This window comes from Enhydra lutris, unplaced genomic scaffold (genome assembly GCF_002288905.1).
Source record: "Enhydra lutris kenyoni isolate GAN:26980312 unplaced genomic scaffold, ASM228890v2 scaffoldscaffold71, whole genome shotgun sequence".
Classification (NCBI taxonomy): Eukaryota; Metazoa; Chordata; class Mammalia; order Carnivora; family Mustelidae; genus Enhydra; species Enhydra lutris.
In genome coordinates, this window is record NW_019154155.1 from 2,010,966 (window position 1) to 2,031,919 (window position 20,954).

Genomic DNA, 20,954 nt, shown 5'->3' on the forward strand with positions numbered 1-20,954 from the left:
AGAAGCCGGCTTCCTGCTGAGCAGGGAGCCCCATGCGGGGCTCCATACCAGGACCTTGGGATCATGACCTGAGGGGAAGGCAGACGCTTAACGACTGAGCCACCCCGGAGACCCTAGTTTTGGGAATTTTGATTGTTCAAATTAAGGCTACAGTAAATATATCTGATGATCCTTTAACAGGTTCTTCTGGGGGAGTGGAGGGTGGGAGTTGCTGCTGGTTCCGAGCCTCCACAAGCAGGGGGCGCTGTAGGACCCACGGCAGCCCCGGAAGAACCAGACGCCGCTCTCTCTCGGAGGACACTCTACCCCTCCAGTCTTTGCCCCCACCCAGGCCTCGGGTTTGGGAAAGCGTTTCTAGGAGACGGCGCCCGCCGGGTGCGCCTGCGCGGTTGACGCTGCCGGGGGGCGGGCTGACGGGCCGCGGCACTGGCCGGCTGGTAGTTCCTGCTGGGCCTGGGTCGTTGGGTCCGCCCGGCTCTCTCGCTCCATGGTACTCTTGTGAGTCGCGTTGCCGGCGGACGTCTGCTCGGGATGGAGCACATCCGTACGACCAAGGTAGTCCGACGCGGAGAACTGTTAGCCACTAGCCATGGTCTGACCTGGCAGAGGTGGGGGGCGACGGTGGCTGGGCTGGCCCGACCGGGGCTGAGGACCGGCTCCGCGGGACCGTACCCGGGCCTAGTCTGGGAGGCAGGGGCAGTTTGGGCCAGGATAGGTGCGGAGGCCACCTGTACCTATGCGAGTGGGAGTCCCGTTTTCAGTCCTTGGTGTTGGGGTGTGGACGATTTGGGCTGCTGGGGGTTGAGTCCCATGAAATTGGTCGCGCTACACTTCTTGGGCACCATTGGGGCTGCTTTAGTTTCAGCTGCTCTCAGGCATTCGCTGCCCCAAAGACCGGGAAACGGGTGGGTCCCCAGATCAGCATTGAGATATTGTGTAAGGTTTTCCTTGTTCACGTTGAATTGTCCCGTGTCCCAGATTCTTGATGCAAGTTTTGGAGGCGCTGAGATCAGCACTCTGCTCCACCTCACTTTGTTGTCTCGGTCTGCTGTCTCCTTCTCTGTGCTTCAAAACTTCATTGTCTTTAGTGTCAATAGTCAAACAGAGGAGTTACGGAGAAGGAAAACATGTTATCCTATATTTTTAAGTGTCTTATGGAACTCTTTTTTAGTTGATCTTTTTAATCCCATGCTTAATTTTTCCGTGTGAAAGGCATTTATTTTTAGGAACGAACAAGTATTATAATTCCATTACAAATATTGAAACGGAAGGAAATGGCATCAACATATTAACAAGTTACGTTACCAAGAATTAGGTTCAGCTTCAGCCTTGGGAGGAAGAAAGCATAAATCAGGACAAGAAGAACTGAATAATGTAATTTTAAGATCGCCTGGAGCCTAACAAAATCAGGGAGAGGACCCATTGTGAATCCTGACTTCTCGTGTTTTGCTAAAGCGATCACTCAATTGCCACGCATCCTAAAGTTACAGTTCATTTAGAAAAAATAGCGACATACGTTATCTTCATTCGTCCGATGAGAATTTGAGGTCTATGTCATTAAAATGCTTCACGAACCTTTTTAAGGTGTCATGGATTTTTGTTAGAGCTTGTTTATAACATTGCACATACTATAATAATTGAAGATGCTAAAAACGAACCCCTTTCTAAAAATCCTTTTTTTTTTTTTCCTTGTCTATGGCCATACCACCCTGAATGCGTCTGATCTGGTCTGATCTCGGAATCTAAGCAGGGGAGGGCCTGGTTGGTACTTGGATGGGAGAGAAGAATCTCTCTCTTTTTTTTTTTTCCTTAGGAGAAGAATGGTAAAGTAACTATAATTCAAGTTGCTGGCTCTTAAAGTGTGAAAATAGAAGGGTGGTTTAGTAAATAACCAAACTAGTAGAAAACACAGAGATGGAAAGGAGGACTAGATCATGCATCCGATCAGGTTCTTGTCCTGGTTCCAGGGTTCCAAATGTGTATTATATAGTAGTTTTTCACAGTGGGCCTATCCTGACCGTTTAGTGAGGTCCTTTTATGACTTTAAGGAGCAGAAGATTCATGAATAATTTTCTATTAAAATTACTTTTCAAGTTGTGCTCTTTCATTACTTTGAGTTACTCTTCTAGCATAAGACCACCAGTAATCTTGAATAATCGTAAGTGGCTGTAGGTATGCTTCATTTAAACTAATACTAACTAGGTCCCAGTTATGTGCCAGGCACAGGACAGACACTGGCTATAGAGCAGTGAGCACGATAGACATGAATCTCACTGTACATAAGGATAATTGCTGTGTGAATTATAATATTTTCACAAATTATGACTTATTAGAAGATTGTTATGAACGTACCCTATTGCATTATTATACTACTTTCCATAACCTTCACTTGGACATGGTTAATTTACTGCAAAAATGATTGTATTTCAAAACTAAAAATGAATTGCTTTAAGTTTACTTAGCTATTTTGAACTATGCAGTTTAGTCACTATGATCAAGAATTGACCGTAGAGTAGTCCCATGTAACTATTTATTTGTTCTATGTTAAGACAGGTGTATTTGAAAAGTAATAATTATCATTTCTTGAGCAACTCTATGTCAGTGTAGCCAACTATGCAATATTACTTTATAGTATTTATAATTTCACAAGTAATGCTAATTTATACACAATTGTCCTAATTTCTTAAATAACCCTGCCAGTTGGGTACATTATCAGCATTTGCAGATGAGAAGGAAATAGGATTAGAGAGTTGAAGTAATCTGCCCAGTTACCTCATAAGGGGGTAGAGTTAAGATTTAAACTAGGGTTTGTCGTCATTTTCTTTTCGTTACTTCTCTAGTTTTAAACTAATTGTTAAAATGTATTAATACAAGTGAATCCTAATGATAATTCTAAGAGCTTTTTTCTCTCTAAGCCCTTTTCTTGACATTTTTGTATTGTTTATGGTTTTTTTTTTAATTATTACTACTTATGAACCAGAGATTTATCAGATAAATATTTTAGTTGAGTACTGACTAAATGGCTTTATAGTGATAAAGTTCAGGAACAGATATAATACCATCCTGTTTTGGTCACATTTAGTTTACTTACTGTATAGCATCACTAAAGATGTCCAGTCTGAATTTGTATTTCTGAAAGACTGTTTCCAAGCTCTGCCTATCATTTTGAGTTCTAATTTCGCCATAATGAGGTAGTCTTGCCAAGAAACAATGGGAAATATGTAGAGACAGTTCTTCTTTATGCAGTCTTTCTCCTTTCCCTGCCAGGCTCCAGGGCTTTGGCTGACATCATTTGTTGATGTCCAATGAAGTGCTGTTTGTGAATGGAACTTTACAGAACGGTACGGAGGAATCTTTTCCTAAACTGTATATGGAAGACTGCTCTCTAGAGTTTGTTAAGGAATGGAATCTGACCCCATTAGGGCTCAAGTTAGATTAGTCCAAAAGTAACGCCTAGTTTGTTCTTAGCTTGCTACCCGTTTTTGTCATTAGAATGTGCAGTCATAGGTGTTATGTACACAAATATGTGGAATCCGTTACAAAGAGGAAAAGAGATGCAAACTAAGAATGACTAAGAATAAGAACCAGTAGATTGTGGGGAGCAGCACCTGAATTGAATGCTTTTCCTCACATGAAGTGCTATTTTGACTCACTAATATTATCCCATTATATAGGTGAGAAAACTAAAATTCACAGAAATTAAATAACTTGTCCTGACTCAAACAGCTCGTTCTAATAAGGACGAGGTGGAGCTGGGAACTTGAATCCAGGTCTTTGTGATACCAGTCCTGTTCTCTTAACGGTAACACTCCTCTGCCTCACAGAGTAATGGTCTAATCAAGGGATTTGAGGGGTGCCTGGGTGGCTCAGTTAAGTGTCTTCCTTCAGCTCAGGTCATAATCCCAGGATCCTGGGGTGGAGCCCCAGATGGAGCTACCTGCTTAGTGGGGAGTCTGCTTCTCCTCCTCCCTGCCCCCACTTGTGCACCTGCTCATGCTCCCTCTCCCTCTCTCAAGTAAATAAATAAAATCTTTTTAAAGTAATTAAATAAATAGATTAGAATAGTAAGATAGGTCAGTATGATTAGGACTGGAAGGATAGTAGGGGATGGAGGAGAGGAACTTAAGTGATAGGATTTTGTCTAGTAAATAGCCTATTTTGAGGGTATAGGGTTAGGGAAAAGGTGTGGTCCAAAAGAATAAATTTGGGAGTTGTCATTGTTTAGGCAATCATTGATGTTTTCTTTTATGGATGAGTTTATGCAAGGAGTACTTGTAGAGGTTTGAAGGTTAAAACCCTAGGAATACTTCCAAAGGGGCAGCAAAGAAGGAAATCAGAACAGGGAAGACTTCCCTTCTTGTAATTCACCTCTTCCCATTATATCCCTAATACTCTTTCTCTGAATCCTCTTCTTCTGCTTTCTCCTTTTCTAAGGGCCTGGTACTGTTCTGTATATGGGGAAATGGTGGTTTGCAGACAAAAGTCCCTGCCATTCCAAAACTTATTTTCTAGCTGGGGGAGACATAACAGTAAACAAAGTTAGTAAGGCAAATATATAATATGGTGGATGGTAGTGAATGCTATAGAGAGTGCCAGGGTGAAGTTGGGGGAGGACAGTTGTAAACAGGGTAGTTAGGGAAGTCCTTACAGAGGTAGTGACATGAGTACAGACTGAAAGTGATGAGGGAGCAAGCCATCTTCCCAGGGGCAGGGAGTGGGGAGGAGAGGCTGGGAGAACCCTATGTTGGACATGCCTAGTTTAGTAAACACTAGCAAGAAGACTTGTGTGGCTAGATCAGAGTGAGTGAAGGAGAGAGCACAGTAGGAAATTAAAGTTGGGGACAGGGGTAAGCCTTGAAGGCTAATGTGAAATCTTTGCTTTTACTGAGTGAGACAGGAAGCCATTCATGGAAAGTCACCTGTGTCCAGTGTTGCAGAAAAACAAAATAAGATAGGACTGAAAAGTGCCCTTGGGTTTATGATCTGTTTTGTTTGGTGATTTATGCCCCCAGATGCTGTTGCAGGAACTTGGGATACGTGAGCAAAGAAAGATGAAAATCTCTGCCCTTTTGAGGGTTATCTTCCACTTCACAAAGGCAACTTGATGCTCTTTCTTTTTGAAAGAGTGTGGAATAATGATACTAAGAGTCCCAAATGGGTGCCTGGCTATAGGGGTAGCTTACAAGTCAGAGAAGCCATGACAGTGTGTTTTTTGCTTCAATAGCCCTTGTTTTATGGAGTTGTAAAGTACAACTGTTGGCTACAGAACGTTGATTGAAGATGGCCATTGGTCCTTTTTTGTCCCAGAGGCCACTTGATGTCCGAATATTCCGGATATGATACTGAGTATGTGTAGTCTGTATGTTTTTTCATTTCCAGCTTTGTATAATTAGCTGAAATTTGAACTTCCTGTTTAGAGTACCTTTTAGTGCAGGCCCAAAGTTGGCAACAGTTCAACTAAATGGGCCTCAAAGAAATGTGTTGGCATTCCCCATCCTTACCATAATGACTATACCCTCCAGTTCTCTTCTCCCTACTCTATTTCTTCTTTGTTTATTCTTTCTCTTCCCAAAACCTTGTTTTTCTTCCCCATTCTCTTTTTCCCCGTGATCATACCTATAATTAAAGGGTCCAAACACTATTTCCATAGCATCTCAGTGCTGGTGACCAGGAAGAGATTGCTTCCTGAATACCTGACTGAAAACATTTCCAGGAAAGCATTGGGAAAAATCTGTGGCGACATCTGTAAAGTACTTTCAGTTCCTTGGTGAAAAAGGGAAATACGAGGAGGCAGTTGGTGCTTAGAAGTTGGCTACGTCTCTGGCTTGAAATTTCTGTGCTGATAATTTTAGCCAAGAAAAAGCTCTGCTTTCTTTTGTTTTTTATATTTACCTTATTTGCAGCTAAGAACAGAATAATCAATCAGTAAGTTTTCTCAGAACCTAAAGTTTCTCCAAAGCCTAAAGTATTAAATAAATGTTTTGGAATAATGTTCAGATTAATTTTATTATCAGTCATATACATATAGCAATTGCCATATTGAAGCAGTCATGTAATGAATTTTCTATTATATGTTCTTGATTTGAATATAATTTTCCATTTACTAAGGTAATAAATAATCCTCAATTTATTAAAGTCCTTTATAGTCTCTTTTCTCTCAGATTTTCATTTCTTTTTATAACTTATCTTAGTAAATGGCAACCAGTCTGACAAGCTTAACATCTTCAAGAAGCCTCTATTTCTCCTTCTTTCTCACATTGGTTTCATTATCTCAACGTGGGCTTTCTCTTTATCCTGTCTATTGTAGCTTAATCATATCCCATCTATTGTAGCTTAATCATATCCCGTCTATCGTAGCTTATCATATCTCTCCCAGGCAGCCCTAGATAACATCATTAGCCTTTTACCTGGTTACCCACCTCTAGTCTCTTCTGTATTCTGCATTTTCTCCACATTGCCACTGGAAAGATCTTTAAAACCATCATGGTCTACTGTGCTTAAAATACTCTATCCTTTTATCTACAACACAGATGCTCTATCTTAACAGGTGTTTGTTTCTTTTTCATCAAATGTTATTGCCTATCCCCTTTTATGTTCTCTCTCTTCTACTGAGAATTCTGTATTTTCTGTGTTATAGTTAAGAAAATTTTGGGGGCACCTGGGTGGCTCAGCCTGTTAAGCATCTGCCTTCAGCTCAGGTCATGATCCCAGGGTCCTGGGATCGAGCCCCACATTGGGCTCCCAGTTCAGTGGGGAGCCTGCTTCTCCCTCTGTCTCTGCCTCTCTGTGCTCTCTCTGTCTCTCAAATTAATAAATAAAAATTAAAAAAAGAAAATTTTGTTCAGCTTTGCTTTCAATATTATATTACGAAAACTTTTTTTTTCCAGCTGTATGACACATTAGAATATTGAATTTGCTTTTAAAGTCTATGTGCCTCCTCCTTCCTTTCTCCATTTGAATTTGAACATTAGTTTAAAACAGAACTTACCTCATCAGCTTACTAACTTGCTAACAGTAGTCATTTTTGCAAACGTCTGAGCACTTTATTGCTTACTGTTTGTCAAGCAAACTTGGAGTAAAGTACCTACATATATTATCCAACCTTACTACAACCCTCAAGGAAGAGATTGTTGTCCTTATTTTATACATAAAGAAAATGAGATCCAGACAATTTGGCCTTTAGTTGATAGCCAGTAAATTTCTGTGGAGTGAATCAATAAACGCTCTTTCCTGAAAATGTATATTTATGTGGATGTTCTTCAAAGATGTGTTTTGGGGGAGTATGCATACAACCATAATGCAGTTGTATATTTTAAGGGACCATAGTTTTAAGAAGCTCTTTTAAAAAGTGGGAGGACTATACAAGCTGGGGCCTTAAATATTGGGAAAAGAACATAAAGATAGAGAAGGAACCTAACCTAATGAGAGTTAAGAGCAAGAGGGATTAATTTGGAGTTAAAGTTAGAAGGAATATCAGTTGCGTAAAAATGACCTTGTGAGCTTCTTAAAAATACAGATCTTTGGGGGCACCTGGGTGGCTCAGTTAGTTAAACATCTGATCCCAGGGTACTGGAATCGAGCCCCCTGTGGGGCTCCCTGCTCAGAGGGGAGTCTGCTTCTGCCTCTCTATCTGCCACTCCCCCTTTTGTGTGTGTGCCTTCTCTCTCAAATAAATAAATAATAAATAACCTTTAAGAAAAATGCAAATTTTTGGTCTCCATCTCCTGAGATGACTGAGTGAAGTTGAGTGGGGCTTAGGATTTGTATTTATGCAGAGTTTCAGAGATGGTTCAGATGAACGGCGAGGCTTTGGGACTTGGATGTAGGTAACCAGAATTAAAGATCAATAAATGGAATTTCAGACAATTTTGGATGTAGAAATTAGGGGGAATCAAGAAATAGGCATGGAGTGTTAGGAAGAGTATTTTTAACCTGAATTTCCAATCTTGATAAGCCCGAAAGAACTATGTAGTGTTATGCAGCTCTAGAGGAAGAGTGACTTTGTCATAATTGGGTGATGGGGTGGGAATAGCAGACTGAGAGTCCACACATGTATTTAAAAACCAAAAAAGCTGAACTATAACTGTACACTCTTAGTAATTTTTCTACTTATTTTAAGTTTGTTCACTTATTCGTAAATTACTGAATATTTACTATTCACCTTCCATGTAGGGAAAAGGTGGCAGAGAGAAATGAGGGACAGTAAATGTTACAAAGAAGAACTTTATATAATAAATCTCTTGAGTGATTTCAGCAAGAGACCACTGGTAAGCTGTGGGCACCTTCTATTTTCCCCCTGTGGGAAATGTTTCCATGGCCTTTCACTCTAGTTCAACAAACATTTATTGTGTCAGGTGCTGTATCAGTCATTAGGTAGTCAGACATAAATAAGAGACAGTTCTTATCCTGGGGTGTGTTACAGCTTTAGTGGAAGAGATGGACACATGAACAGATGCTTTATAATATAGGAACTACGCCAACAGTAGTGGAAGGTGCAGATTTTAAAAATATTTAGGCTATAAAATTTGATAGGATTTGGTGGTTAATTGAATATTGGTGGTGAAGAGGAAGTCATAGGATGATTCCCAGATTTCTAATGTGGGTGACTGGATGAGGATGGAGTTATATTAACTATAATCAGAAATACAAGATTAGGAACCTACTTGTGAGGGGTGAGGGAAAATTAGTTTCATTTTCTGTATGCTTAATATGGATCTTAAAGACATCCAAGTAGAGCAATATAGTGTAGTATGGTGGGACGGTGTTCTACCTCAGGAATCAGACCTATGACATAGGGTTATTACTATGCTACTCCACTTACTACTGTTACTAGCTGTGTGGTGTTGGGACATTTAACTAACTTCTCTAAGTCTCAGTTTCCATATAGAGATTAATAGTACTTACTACATAGGAATTGTGAAAATTAAAAAAAATAATGTATGTTAAGCACTTTTAGTACTGGTCATATAATAAGACCTCAATACTATGTCAGGAATTATTATCATTATTATGTGTATCTCAGGCAGTGTGAACTCAGGAGAACTCAGAGTTGGGCATTTAGTTAGGAGAGTCATTAACGTATAGGTTAAAATAATGACAGTGGATAAGATGCCTATAGAGAATAGAGCTCCTGAAGAAGAACAGTAATGAATAGGGGATGGACAGAAGAGGGTTAAAATCCAAATGAAAGTGGTGTGGTTGTTTTGCATGTAGACAATTGTGTGTAGAGAATTTGTGTGTTGCCAAGAAGTTATTTATGGCTTATGATTGAAGCCTAACAAGAAATGTTTACGGTCTTTTGAAAATCCACAGATTAAAAAACTTCGTATGGACTTCATAAAAAGCAAACTTTCTGATGGAGGCATAATACTCCATAGTGTATATGGACCACATCTTCCTTATCCATTTGTCCGTTGAAGGGCATCTTGGTTCTTTCCACAGTTTGGCGACCGTGGCCATTGCTGCTATAAACATTGGGGTACAGATGGCCCTTCTTTTCACTACTTCTGTATCTTTGGAGTAAATACCCAGTAGTGAAATTGCAGGGTCATAGGGAAGCTCTATTTTTAATTTCTTAAGGAATCTCCACACTGTTCTCCAAAGTGGCTGCACCAACTTGCATTCCCACCAACAGTGTAAGAGGGTTCCCCTTTCTCCACATCCTCTCCAACACACGTTGATGCCTCCATCAGAAAGGATGAATACCCAACTTTTGTAGCAACATGGACGGGACTGGAAGAGATTATGCTGAGTGAAATAAGTTAAGCAGAGAGAGTCAATTATCGTATGGTTTCACTTATTTGTGGAGCATAACAAATAACATGGAGGACATAGGGAGATGGAGAGGAGAAGGGAGTTGAGGGAAATCGGAAGGGGAGGTGAATCATGAGAGACTATGGACTCTGAAAAACAATCTGAGGGTTTTGAAGGGGCGAGGGGTGGGAGGTTGGGGGAGCCAGCTGGTGGGTGTTAAGGAGGACACGTATTGCATGGAGCACTGGGTGTGGTGCAAAAACAATGAATTCTGTTACCCTGGAAAAAAAAAAAAAAGCAAACTTATTGTTCAGTTAAATAAATGGTAAATATCAACTACCACTCCCTTTAAACTACTTGTCAATATCCCTTTTTATATCACTTTTGAGTAGTTTGTGAAGTGCTACAAAATGATGTTGGCACAAATTGTTTGAGTAGTGTTGATACTTTATAGTAACCTTTATTTCCATATATATTCATTAATTCTCTCTTATTTAGAACCATTAACACTTTGCTTTAATTGCTTCAGAGATAAGGCAGATGAGATTTATATTATGGTACTGCTGTTGGTTAGTTTCAAGTCTAGTGCAATTGAAGGGGAGTCAACAGTAGTTGATCCCATTGTTTTCTTTTTTTTAAGATTTTATTTATGTATTTGACAGAGATCACAAGTAGGCAGAGGGGCAAGGGTGGGGTGGGAAGCAGGCTCCCTGCTGAGCAGAGAGCCCGATGCAGGGCTGGATCCCCGGACCCTGAGATCATGACCCGAGCCAAAGGCAGAGGTCCTAACCCATTGAGCCACCCAGGTGCCCCAATTCCATTGTTTTAAAAGGGTTTAAATTTAAGGTTTTTTTGCAAAGTGAGTTGTATTATGAAGTTAGATTTTTAATTAAGGAAGAAATGGTCCTAGACAGTGAAATAAATGCTGATCTCCAAGAGAAATTTTCATACTGGTTTATAAGAAGGAGGTTTTCCTATTAGCTTAAAGGACAATGTGTATAATGATTTGACAATTTTTAAATATCTTTTTAAAGATTTTTATTTATTTATTTGAGAGAGATCACAAGTAGGCAGAGAGGCAGGCAGAGAGACAGGAGGGAAACAGGCTCTCCTCTGAGCAGAGAGCCCGATGCGGGGCTTGATCCCAGGACCTGGAGACCATGACCTGATCCCAAGGCAGAGGTCCAATCCACTGAGCCAGCCAGGCACCCTGATCTGACAATTTTTATGTGTCAGATCAACTGTCAGACCTGAGCTACATAAACTAGGTCATATCTCTCTAAGTTTCCAGAAGAAAGTATTAAAACTCAAATTCATTTTCACCCCATACAAATAAAATTTTGTATCAAAAATAGGCATTTTAACTTTTTTTAAAGATTTATATATTTGTTTGACAGAGAGCTCACAAGTAGGCAAAGAGGCAGGCAGAGGGAGAAGGGGAAGCAGGCTCCCCACCAAGCAGAGGGCCCGATGCGGGCTCGAGCCCAGGACCCTGAGATCGTGACCTGAGCCGAAGGCAGAGACTTAACCCACTGAGCTGCCCAGGCGTCCCTAGGCATTTTAATTTTACATTTAAATTTTAACTTACTGGGTGTCTGGGTGGCTCAGTGGGTTTAAGCCTCTGGCTTCGGCTCAGGTCATGATCCCAGGGTCCTGGGATCGAGCCCTACATCGGGCTCTCTGCTTGGCGGGGAGCCTGCTTCCTCCTCTCTCTCTGCCTACTTGTGATCTCTGTCTGTCAAATAAATAAATAAAATCTTTAAAAATAATAATAATAAATAAATTTTAACTTACTTGAACAGCTATTATTTTAAATTTAAAAAAAAAGCTCTGGAATTAAATTTCTTTGGGGGAGTTAATTAGCTTTTTACATGTAGTTATTATTTTGGAAATCATAATTTCATAATGAGGGACATTTTACTTCTATTTTAGTAAGGAAAAAGAAAATATATGTGGGGAGAAGTACAGAATTAATGAGATAATTGTTAGTAATCTGGTTTTGAAGACATACAAGTTAAAGAACTATCTACAACCTGATGTTATAGCTGTGAATTAAAAATTTTATGTTGGTTGTTTTACTCTTTTTTCCCCTCCTGAAGAGAATGGACGGCAATAAATAATTGTGTTTTCAAAACAGTAGTCCCTTACACAGTCCTGGCCAACTCTAACCCCACTCTCCAGTGGCAGCTGTGTGTGTGTGTGTGTGTGTGTGTACTATTAAAGAAGAAGTACTATGTACCTCACCGTCTCAGCTGCTAGAAGACATAGAGCCAGCACACGATATAATCTGTAATGGAATTCGGAGCCAGGAGGAACTAACTGCAAAGCTGAGACATTAAGTAAGTCAGTTAATTTCCTGAGGATTCCAGTTAGCAGAAAGGGCATCATTGAACCCCAAAGAATGCTTAGCACTTGGCTAAGCAGAAGAGACTGTCTTAAGAAGGGAGAATGAGTATGAGTATGAGTAAAAGCACAGAGCTGACCACGAAACACTGTCTTGGGTGGAGTGCTGAGGAGAATATAGAAATTAAGTTGGACTTTGCAACCATTTAAGTGTTTATTGATTTAATTTTTCTGATAGTTTACCTCCATGATGCTGGATATATTACTTGATTTGCTAACTTAAATATATGGAATCTTGAATCTGTCAGAAGGCTAAAATTAATAACACAGGAAACAACAGGTGTTGGTGAGGTTGTGGAGAAAGGGAAACCCTCTTGCACTGCTGGTAGGAATGTAAACTGGTGCAGCCACTGAGCAGAACAGTATGGAGGTTCCTCAAGAAGTTAAAAATAGAACTGTCCTATGATCCAGCAATTGCACTACTAGCTATTTATCCAAAAGATATAAAAATACAGACCCAGAGGGGCATATGCACCTCAGTGTTTATAGCAGCATTATTAATAATAGCCAAACTATGGAGAGAGCCCAAATGTCCATCAACTGATGAGTAGATAAAGAAAATGTATATATATACAATGGAATATTACTCAGCTGTCAAAAATTATGAACTCTTGCCAATTGCAATGATGTGGATGGAGCTAGAGGATATTATGCTAAGTAAAATAATGTCAGAGAAACAAATAATTTATGATCTGACTCATATGTGGAATTTAAGAAAGAAAACAGATGAACATATGGGAAGGAGGAAAGGAAACATAGAAGAGAGGGAAATAAACCATAAGAGACTCTTAATGGTAGAGAATAAATGCAGGGTTGATACTGGGAGATGGTGGGGGATGGGCTAGATAGGTGGTGGATATGTAAGAGGGCACTTGTGATGAGCACTGGGTATGAGCACTGGGTATTGTATGTAAGTGATCAATCACTGAACTCTACTCCAGAAACCAATATTCACTGTATGTTAAATAATATTTAAATTTAAAAATGTATGGGCTCTTGGATACGAAAACTGTTGTTTATCATGTGCCTCCTTCCTGTTCCCCTTAGTATTTGTGTTTTGTTTTGTTTTGTTTACAGAGTTCCTTTATGGGTTGTATTTCTAACTCTAAATTGTACCTGTTATTTGTGGTTTACATGTTCCCCAAGATATGTGAAATTTAATGTTCAACATTAAATAACCTCATTTTTTTTAATAGAAAGGGGAAAAAATTTGAAAATGGTGCATTTAAATCATGAGATAACAAAGAATTTGTATTATTTTTGAAATGACAAATAATTTTTTTTTCTTTTTTCCTTTTTTCTAGGTTGAGCAAGTGAAATTACTTGACCGATTCAGTACCAGCAACAAGTCGCTAACAGGAACACTCTATCTTACGGCCACACATCTATTATTTATAGACTCTCATCAGAAAGAAACCTGGGTAAGAAGGGCATCTGCTGTACTGCCTACCATACTTAGAGTAATGGACTTAGCCTATTGCTGTATATCATTTTGATCAGTATAAAAAATTTAACGAAAAAATTTTTCATAGTCACATGATCACATCTACTCTCCCTCCTAATAAAACAAGGATACCATGTAGAATATGGAGCTCTTGTCTACGGCCATACCACCCTGAATGCGCCCAATCTCGTCTGGTCTCGGAAGCTAAGCAGGGTCGGGCCTGGTTAGTACTTGGATGGGAGAATATGGAGCTCTTTTATAGGATATAGCAAGACTCTTTATCTGTATTAATAATTATAAAATACCTGCTTGTTCCTTTCAATTTTTAAAAATGTAAGTAATAGATGTATATGTTTAATATTTAATAGTTTAAATGGCATAGTCCATGGTATTTTTTAAAAAGATTTTATTTATTTGAGAGAGAGAATGAAAGTGCACCTGATCCATGGTATCTTTATACTAAATTGCAATTATGGTGTTTTTTAATCGATTGTAGATCAAATAATATAGTAATGGATATTTTGTGTATATTTCTTCCTGTATTTGCCTGGGAGTAAAATTACTGGTGCTTAGATAAGTATGTATTCTCCTTCACTAAATGTGGCCCCGCTCCAAAGTAGTTGTCTCAAAATATTCTCAGTAGAGTGTGATATATTGTCCACCATCGTCAGCAACATTGATATTGTTAGCTTTAAAATTTTTGCCTCTCTGGTGGATGTGCAATTGTGATTTTAAATTGCTGGTTACAAGGAAAGTTGTCCTTTCAGATATTGTGGCCTTTAGATTTCCTTTTCTTTTTGTCTTGGGCTGTTTGTCCTTTTATTGGCTTTATAGGAGTCTGGTTTTTAATGTTTTGTCTGGTATGTGTTCTGTAGATAATTTCTCCCAGTGTGTGGCTTGTCTTGTATGCATACATGTCTTTGAATTAAAGTTTAAAATTTTAGTGTATTAGATTTTTCATTTCTTCTTTTATGGTTTATGCTGTTTTCTGACTAAGGATTCTAACTGTCATACAGTGTTTTTTTCTAAAAGTACATTTTGTATTTCAAGTATAAGTTGTTAATAATATGGAAAATATTTTCTTTGATGATACAACTTAGGGATTCATTTTTATTTTTATTCTTTTTATTATTATATGGATACTGGTGCCATTTATCGACAGTTTCAGTGCATTAATGTGTAGTATCAACTCTGTTATAAATAAAGTAAGGGTTTGCTTTTGAACTCTGTTCTGTTCTTTTGATATATTGATTCCACTTATAGGAGCATACCGCTTTCTTGACTCTAGCTTTTTAATACAATCTCTCTTTTATTGTGCTCTCTTCATTTCCCCAGGAAGGCCATCCAGTTTATATGTGATTGCATTAAATAAGTCAAGATACTTACCTGAGATGTTGATTTCAGAGATGTTGTATTCCCTCAAGGCACTGGAGCTCTTCCCTGTCCGGTGCTGGCCCAGGAACTGTCAAGGGTTTCACCAAGCAGGGCCTTGTCAGATCATTCATTCTCATTCACTCTGTCTACCCTTCATTTGTCCATCTGCCTCAGTATCTTCTCAGTATGTTTTCCATCTCCTAGAGATAGACAGGGAAGTTCCCCACGGACCTCTTCTTGCAGATGTCGGGAACATAGTTTGGGGGCAGCGAAAAATGTCTGTATTATTTTCTCTGATTATTGTCTTTAAAATGCCTTTTTATCAGTATATTCCCATATGTCTCTCCTGAATAAAATCTGTTTAGTACATTTGGTCCATAAAAATGAACATTTTAGATCTAGAAGGAGGCTTACTAACTTTATCTTTTTTCTTATTTTACAGATTATTATTTTTTCAAGATCACATAACTAGTTAGTGGTAGAGCCAGGTCTCTCCAACATTTTCTTCTTGCAAATGATATTGGGTTTTAATTAGAAGCATAATAGTGATGTAGTAGCTTATTGTCTCTTATTCTCCATTTTGATGTTACTGTTATTCAGATCATTTTGAATAACTTGGCACAGGCCTGCTAATATAAATGTTAGTGCTAAATCTTAGCTATAGGTTGGGTTATTTGTAGCAAGTACTAAATATCTGTGTTATATATACTTTTTATGTCTGTAGAACAAGTTCTTATTAATCTTTTTTAAGCTTTTCTTCATTATTTTATGCACTTAATCTTGCACGAGAACTTTAGAAAATACAAATAATTAATATTAATTTCAGCATTTAATATTATAATCATATAATATATCTGTATGGTATAAATAATCATCCATCTCTTACTCTGCCACAGAAAAAGGAAAAAGCAGTCTGGGATTTTTTTACTGTACTTACATTAAAGTTTTAGATTAATTTGGGCTGCATTGATTTCTTACCATGATTGAGTTTTATCACTCACTCACTATGACTCTAAGATCTTTGACTTTCTAGAAAAACTTCTTATAAATATTTTAAATTCATAGGAATGGGATTGAGAAAAAGAAAACTTTTTATTTTTAGTAGCAAACAATATTAGAACTGGTATGAATGATAATCATATTTAAATTTTAATCATATTTAAAAGTATTGAGTTTATAGTAGGACTTTCTATTCATTCAATAAACATTGTGATAGAGGTATAAGCAGAGACACTTGTAGTGCTCATTTGGTCAAATTTTAAGTTTGGATTTATAAGGCATAATATTTGAAACTTTTTTTGAATAGGGTGGTTATAATGCTGCAGTTACTGTGGTAAGTGCTGGGGATAGAACGATGCTCAGCTTAGTCGTAGTGTTGCTCCTTACGAAGTTCCCAGCATCTGGCTAGAGAAATAGACATTCACTATACAAAGAATTACTCATGTTCCAAGTGCTGTGAAGGAAAAGTATGGGCATAAGAAAATGGAAGGGATCTCACTTACTTGGGAAAGGCAATGGGGGTCGTCAGGCTGTTGTTCTTGATGGTGAGGTTTAAACAAAGGCCAGAAATAATACTAGAAGTTCCTAGAAGAAGTAGATCTATAATTTCCCAGTTAGTAGGAGCAACTCAGTGTATGTAAAGAAGGTTGGTGCATTTGAGGAGCCAAAGAGAGGACGCTGTCACTCAAACTTGATGTGGGGAAGGACTTGAAATGAGTCTAGAGCCAGAGTCTAGTAAATGACATGACTAGATTGCCCTTTTTTTTTTTTAAATTGCTTTTTAATGGTCACTCACCAGCCCTGTAGAAAATGGGTTAGAGGGGGTCAAGAGTAGATATGGAAAGAGCTTTTAGGAGGCTACTTACAATGGGAGCGTTACGGCTAGGGGAGTGACAGTGGACATGGAGAGAAGTAGAGAGGTTACAGAGGTATGTGGGAGATGCAGTTCTCAGTGTTTGATGATGTACTGAGTATATGGAGTGATGGACAAAGTGTCAGAGAGCATAGTTCTGGCTTAGGCATTTAGTCACAAGTTTTGAGTACTTTGTTTGAAGAGGGCATTTCTAACATGCATGTGCTCTGGAAGAGAATACGATATTTAGCGCTTTTTTATGATGATGATCACGTTTTTTTCATGTTGTAGATATTGCACCACCATATTGCCTTAGTAGAGAAACTAGCTTTGACTACTTCTGGATGCCCACTTGTGATTCAGTGCAAGAACTTCAGGATTGTGCATTTCATTGTTCCCAGAGAAAGAGATTGCCATGATATTTACAATTCTTTGCTACAACTATCAAAACAAGGTACTGTTTTTAGAGACCAAAGCCTACTTAATTTTGAGATGGATTATCTATGATACGTAATATGCCATTGTTACTTTATAATTGAAGTTACCCTTAAGTTCTTGTGTACTCTATTCCAAAAAATTTGGCTTGGAAATGATTAGATGCTTCTGCTCTAAATTTTTAGAATGATTTCCAAAGAAGGGGTAAGAGTAAGGAAAAAAGTTAAGCATTTAGAGTACAGATTTTTTTTTTTAAGATTTTATTTATTTATTTGACAGAAATCACAAGTGGGTAGAGAGGCAGGTAGAAGAGAGAGGGGTGGAAGCAGGCTCCCTGCTGAGCAGAGAGCCTGATGTGGGGCTCAATCCCAGGACCCTGGGATCATGACCTGAGCCGAAGGCAGAGGCTTTAACCCACTGAGCCACCAGGTGCCCCTAGAATACAGATTTTAAAAACTATTGATTTATAGTAATGTTTTTAAAGTTTGTCGGTGGCCAACAGTGCAGCTTCCCTCACCCCCCCCCCAAGTGGGTGTCCATAATCATGGGGAATAACTTGGGAATTGATTGTTAAATGAAAAGTTAAGGAATGTCAAGCTCCTCTGGTAGCACTGGGACCAATGAATTTAATTGATCAGAGTGGAGCATAAGAGAGATGACCAGAGGGAAAAGAGAGGGTGAATCCTACTTCAGGAGGTAGATAGTAGGAGGAATGAGAAGAGTGTAGGCCGAGAAAGGAATCCTGTCACTATGCCTTTGGGATCTGGAGGCTTCCTTCCCACAACATGACTTGAATTATGTAGATCTCTCTAGGAGACAAAGCACACTGGTTACTGAATGTTACTTTGTTGTTGAACAACTGGACTGCAGTGGTCTAGGAGAGAAGGGTGTGTCTAGGAGCAGGGGTAAGCACACCCTTCTCTCCTAACACATAAAGCCTGTAGCATTTACCCGTTGTCCCAAGTTAAGCCAGATCTTATAGTAAAGATGGTTCTGTCACTTTAGGGGCTTAATATTATTCAGGAGTAAGTGCTCTCTGGAGCTTTGTGCAACCATTGCCACTGTCCTATAGGAATGTATATGCAAGTTCATGTTCTATAGGCCACCTCTAGTTTTTTATCTCAGCATTTAGTATTTCCATTTTATATCTCATTTGGGAAGTGTGGTGGGTGAAAAGTACCTGCGTCTGTGTCATTAAAATTATACTTTTAGGAAAAAGAAATATTACATTAGAGTATTTAATATAAAATTATTGTTTATTAGCTTTTGCTGATTTTATAAATTGAATCTCAGTTTAATGTGTATGTCTTTAGATATGATCCTTTGAATTAAAGGACAGAGAAAATAAATTGAGTCCAGATATGTTTAGGTATTAGTTATCTCTTTGAAAATTTTAAAGAAAAAAATTTTTTAAAAAAAGAAAAATTACTGTTATTTATAGAGTTTTAAGTCCTAGAAGTTACATCATAACATTTATGTATTTTGTATACAATAGCAAAATATGAAGATCTCTATGCATTCTCTTACAATCCCAAACAAAATGATTCGGAACGACTACAAGGTTGGGAGCTCATTGATCTTGCTGAGGAATATAAGAGGATGGGAGTGCCAAATTCAAACTGGCAGCTGTCTGATGCCAACAGAGAATACAAGGTAACTCAGCAACATTTTTGTTTGCTTGTTTTTATTTAAATTCCAGTTAGTTAACATACAGTGTGATACTAGTTTCAGGTGTACAGTATAGTGATTCAGCACTTACATACAACACCCAGCGCTCGTTACAAGTGCACTCCTTAATCCCCATCACCTATTTCCCCCATCCCACACCCACCTCCCTTCTGGTAACCAGTTTGTTGTTTATGGTTAAGAGTATGTTTGTTGGTTTGCCACACTCTTATTTTCCCCCTTTACTCATTTGTTTTGTTTCTTAAATTCCATATAATGAGTGAAATCATATGGTATTTGTTTTTCTCTGACTGACTTATTTCAACTTAGCAACCTTTGGAGAAATTCAGAATATGTTAGTACTGAGATGGAGAGTGTCATAGTAGTGTAGTAAGTTGTCTGTATATTGTTATGTACTGTTCTTGCATTTAATAAGTCTTAAAGTTTTTTAAAGGTGATTTTTAACCTCATAGTTTTTGAACTGTGTGTAGAATGGATATGTTTTATTTGATTTTTACAGATTTGTGAAACTTATCCCAAAGAACTTTATGTTCCCCGAATAGCAAGCAAACCAATAATTGTTGGTAGTTCCAAATTCCGGAGCAAGGGAAGATTCCCAGTTCTTTCCTATTATCATCAAAATAAAGAGGTAAGAAAAGAAGATTTTTTTCTTTTTTTATTTTACAAATGTGGCATAACCTCTCTTCAGGTTTAAGTGTCCAAATGAACACTCATTTTTACATAGGAAGGTCATTATTATAATGTTGCTGATAGAGAAGTGTTGGCTTTTCTCTTGATTATGTTTTTGAAATTTTAAAATTACCCTGATGCATAGAAACTTTCATACTTTTCATCTTTCTTTCCTCCTCCACCCTCCTTCAGCCTTTCCTTTCTTTTAGTAGGGACTTGAAAATAATGAGATGAGTGAACAGATAGGTTCTTCTTTCCTGTGGTTCTCTTGATCCTGCTTATATTTGGGAAGAGAAGATAGCTTTGACAAACCAACTATTGAGAAAAAGAAGAGAGCCAAGGGTATTTCAGGCTCACAATTTTTTTAGAAAGCACTTCTAATCAGAAGGATTTTGCAGTACAAAGAGGTGGAGGAGACATCTTTATACTGAGATGCTGTAATAGGGATTGCTCATTACAGCAAAATTTTCCTTTGTAGCTTGTAACAGTAGGTCACAGGGTACTATGTGTTAGATGCTTTATATGCAAGAAGTCCCATGATAATTTTATAAGGTAGGCTCTGCTAATTACCTGTAACTTTCAACCTGTAAAGAAGGGTAAATCACTTTTCCTATATCAACAGCCAGCCAGTTGTGGAGTTTAGTTCTGACTCCCACTGCTTGTGACCTGATTTTTTTCTCAGGAAGCTTTTTGAATCTTTTCTCCCCAGTGTTCTGAAATTTCACAGTGAAGTCCTTGGCGTGTTTTTTAAAAATTCTATCTAGAAACTCACTTTTGGGAAATTACTTCTCTATTTCTGTGGTAACTTTCTCTCTTCTGTTACTTTTCTTTGTACTTGTGTTTTGTGTGTGTGTTAGTTGGCAAGTGGGCTTTTGTAAACCTCCGTTTTTCTTAATTTTTTCTATTTTCCATCTCTTTCTAGTTTTTAGAAGATTTCCTTGACTTTGTTTCCAGTCCACATCTTTATTATTTTTTTATTTTTTATTTTATTTTTTTAAAGATTTTATTTATTTATTTGACAGAGAGAGACCACAAGTAGGCAGAGATGCAGGCAAAGAGAGGGGAGGAAGCAGACTCCCCACAAGCAGAGAGAGCCCGATGCGGGGCTCAATCCCAGGACCCTGGGATTATGACCCGAGCCGAAGGCAGGGGCTTTAACCCACTGAGCCACCCAGGCGCCCCGTCCACCTCTTTATTTTTGCTATTCCATTTTTTAAAATCTAAACACTCCTTCCTATTTTCTGAACTTTTTTTTTTTAATTTTTATTTTTTATAAACGTATAGCATATTTTTATCCCCACGGGTACAGGTCTGTGAATCGCCAGGTTTACACACTTC

General features: G+C 38.3%; 1 protein-coding gene across 2 annotated transcripts in view; it reads left to right on the forward strand.

Annotated features, from left to right (window-relative positions):
- Positions 1-401: 401 nt before the first annotated feature.
- The window catches only part of LOC111159918 (myotubularin related protein 6), a 43,334-nt gene continuing 22,781 nt past the window's right edge, over positions 402-20,954 (forward strand). Inside the window, exons 1-5 of one of the 2 annotated variants that reach the window (XM_022522599.1) lie at positions 402-555; positions 13,461-13,577; positions 17,118-17,280; positions 18,757-18,914; positions 19,447-19,575. In XM_022522599.1, coding sequence (XP_022378307.1) covers positions 532-555; positions 13,461-13,577; positions 17,118-17,280; positions 18,757-18,914; positions 19,447-19,575 — 591 coding nt within the window. In that variant the 5' untranslated portion in view covers positions 402-531. The remainder of the gene's footprint in view (positions 556-13,460; positions 13,578-17,117; positions 17,281-18,756; positions 18,915-19,446; positions 19,576-20,954) is intronic. The other variant, XM_022522598.1, reaches the window with a different exon arrangement.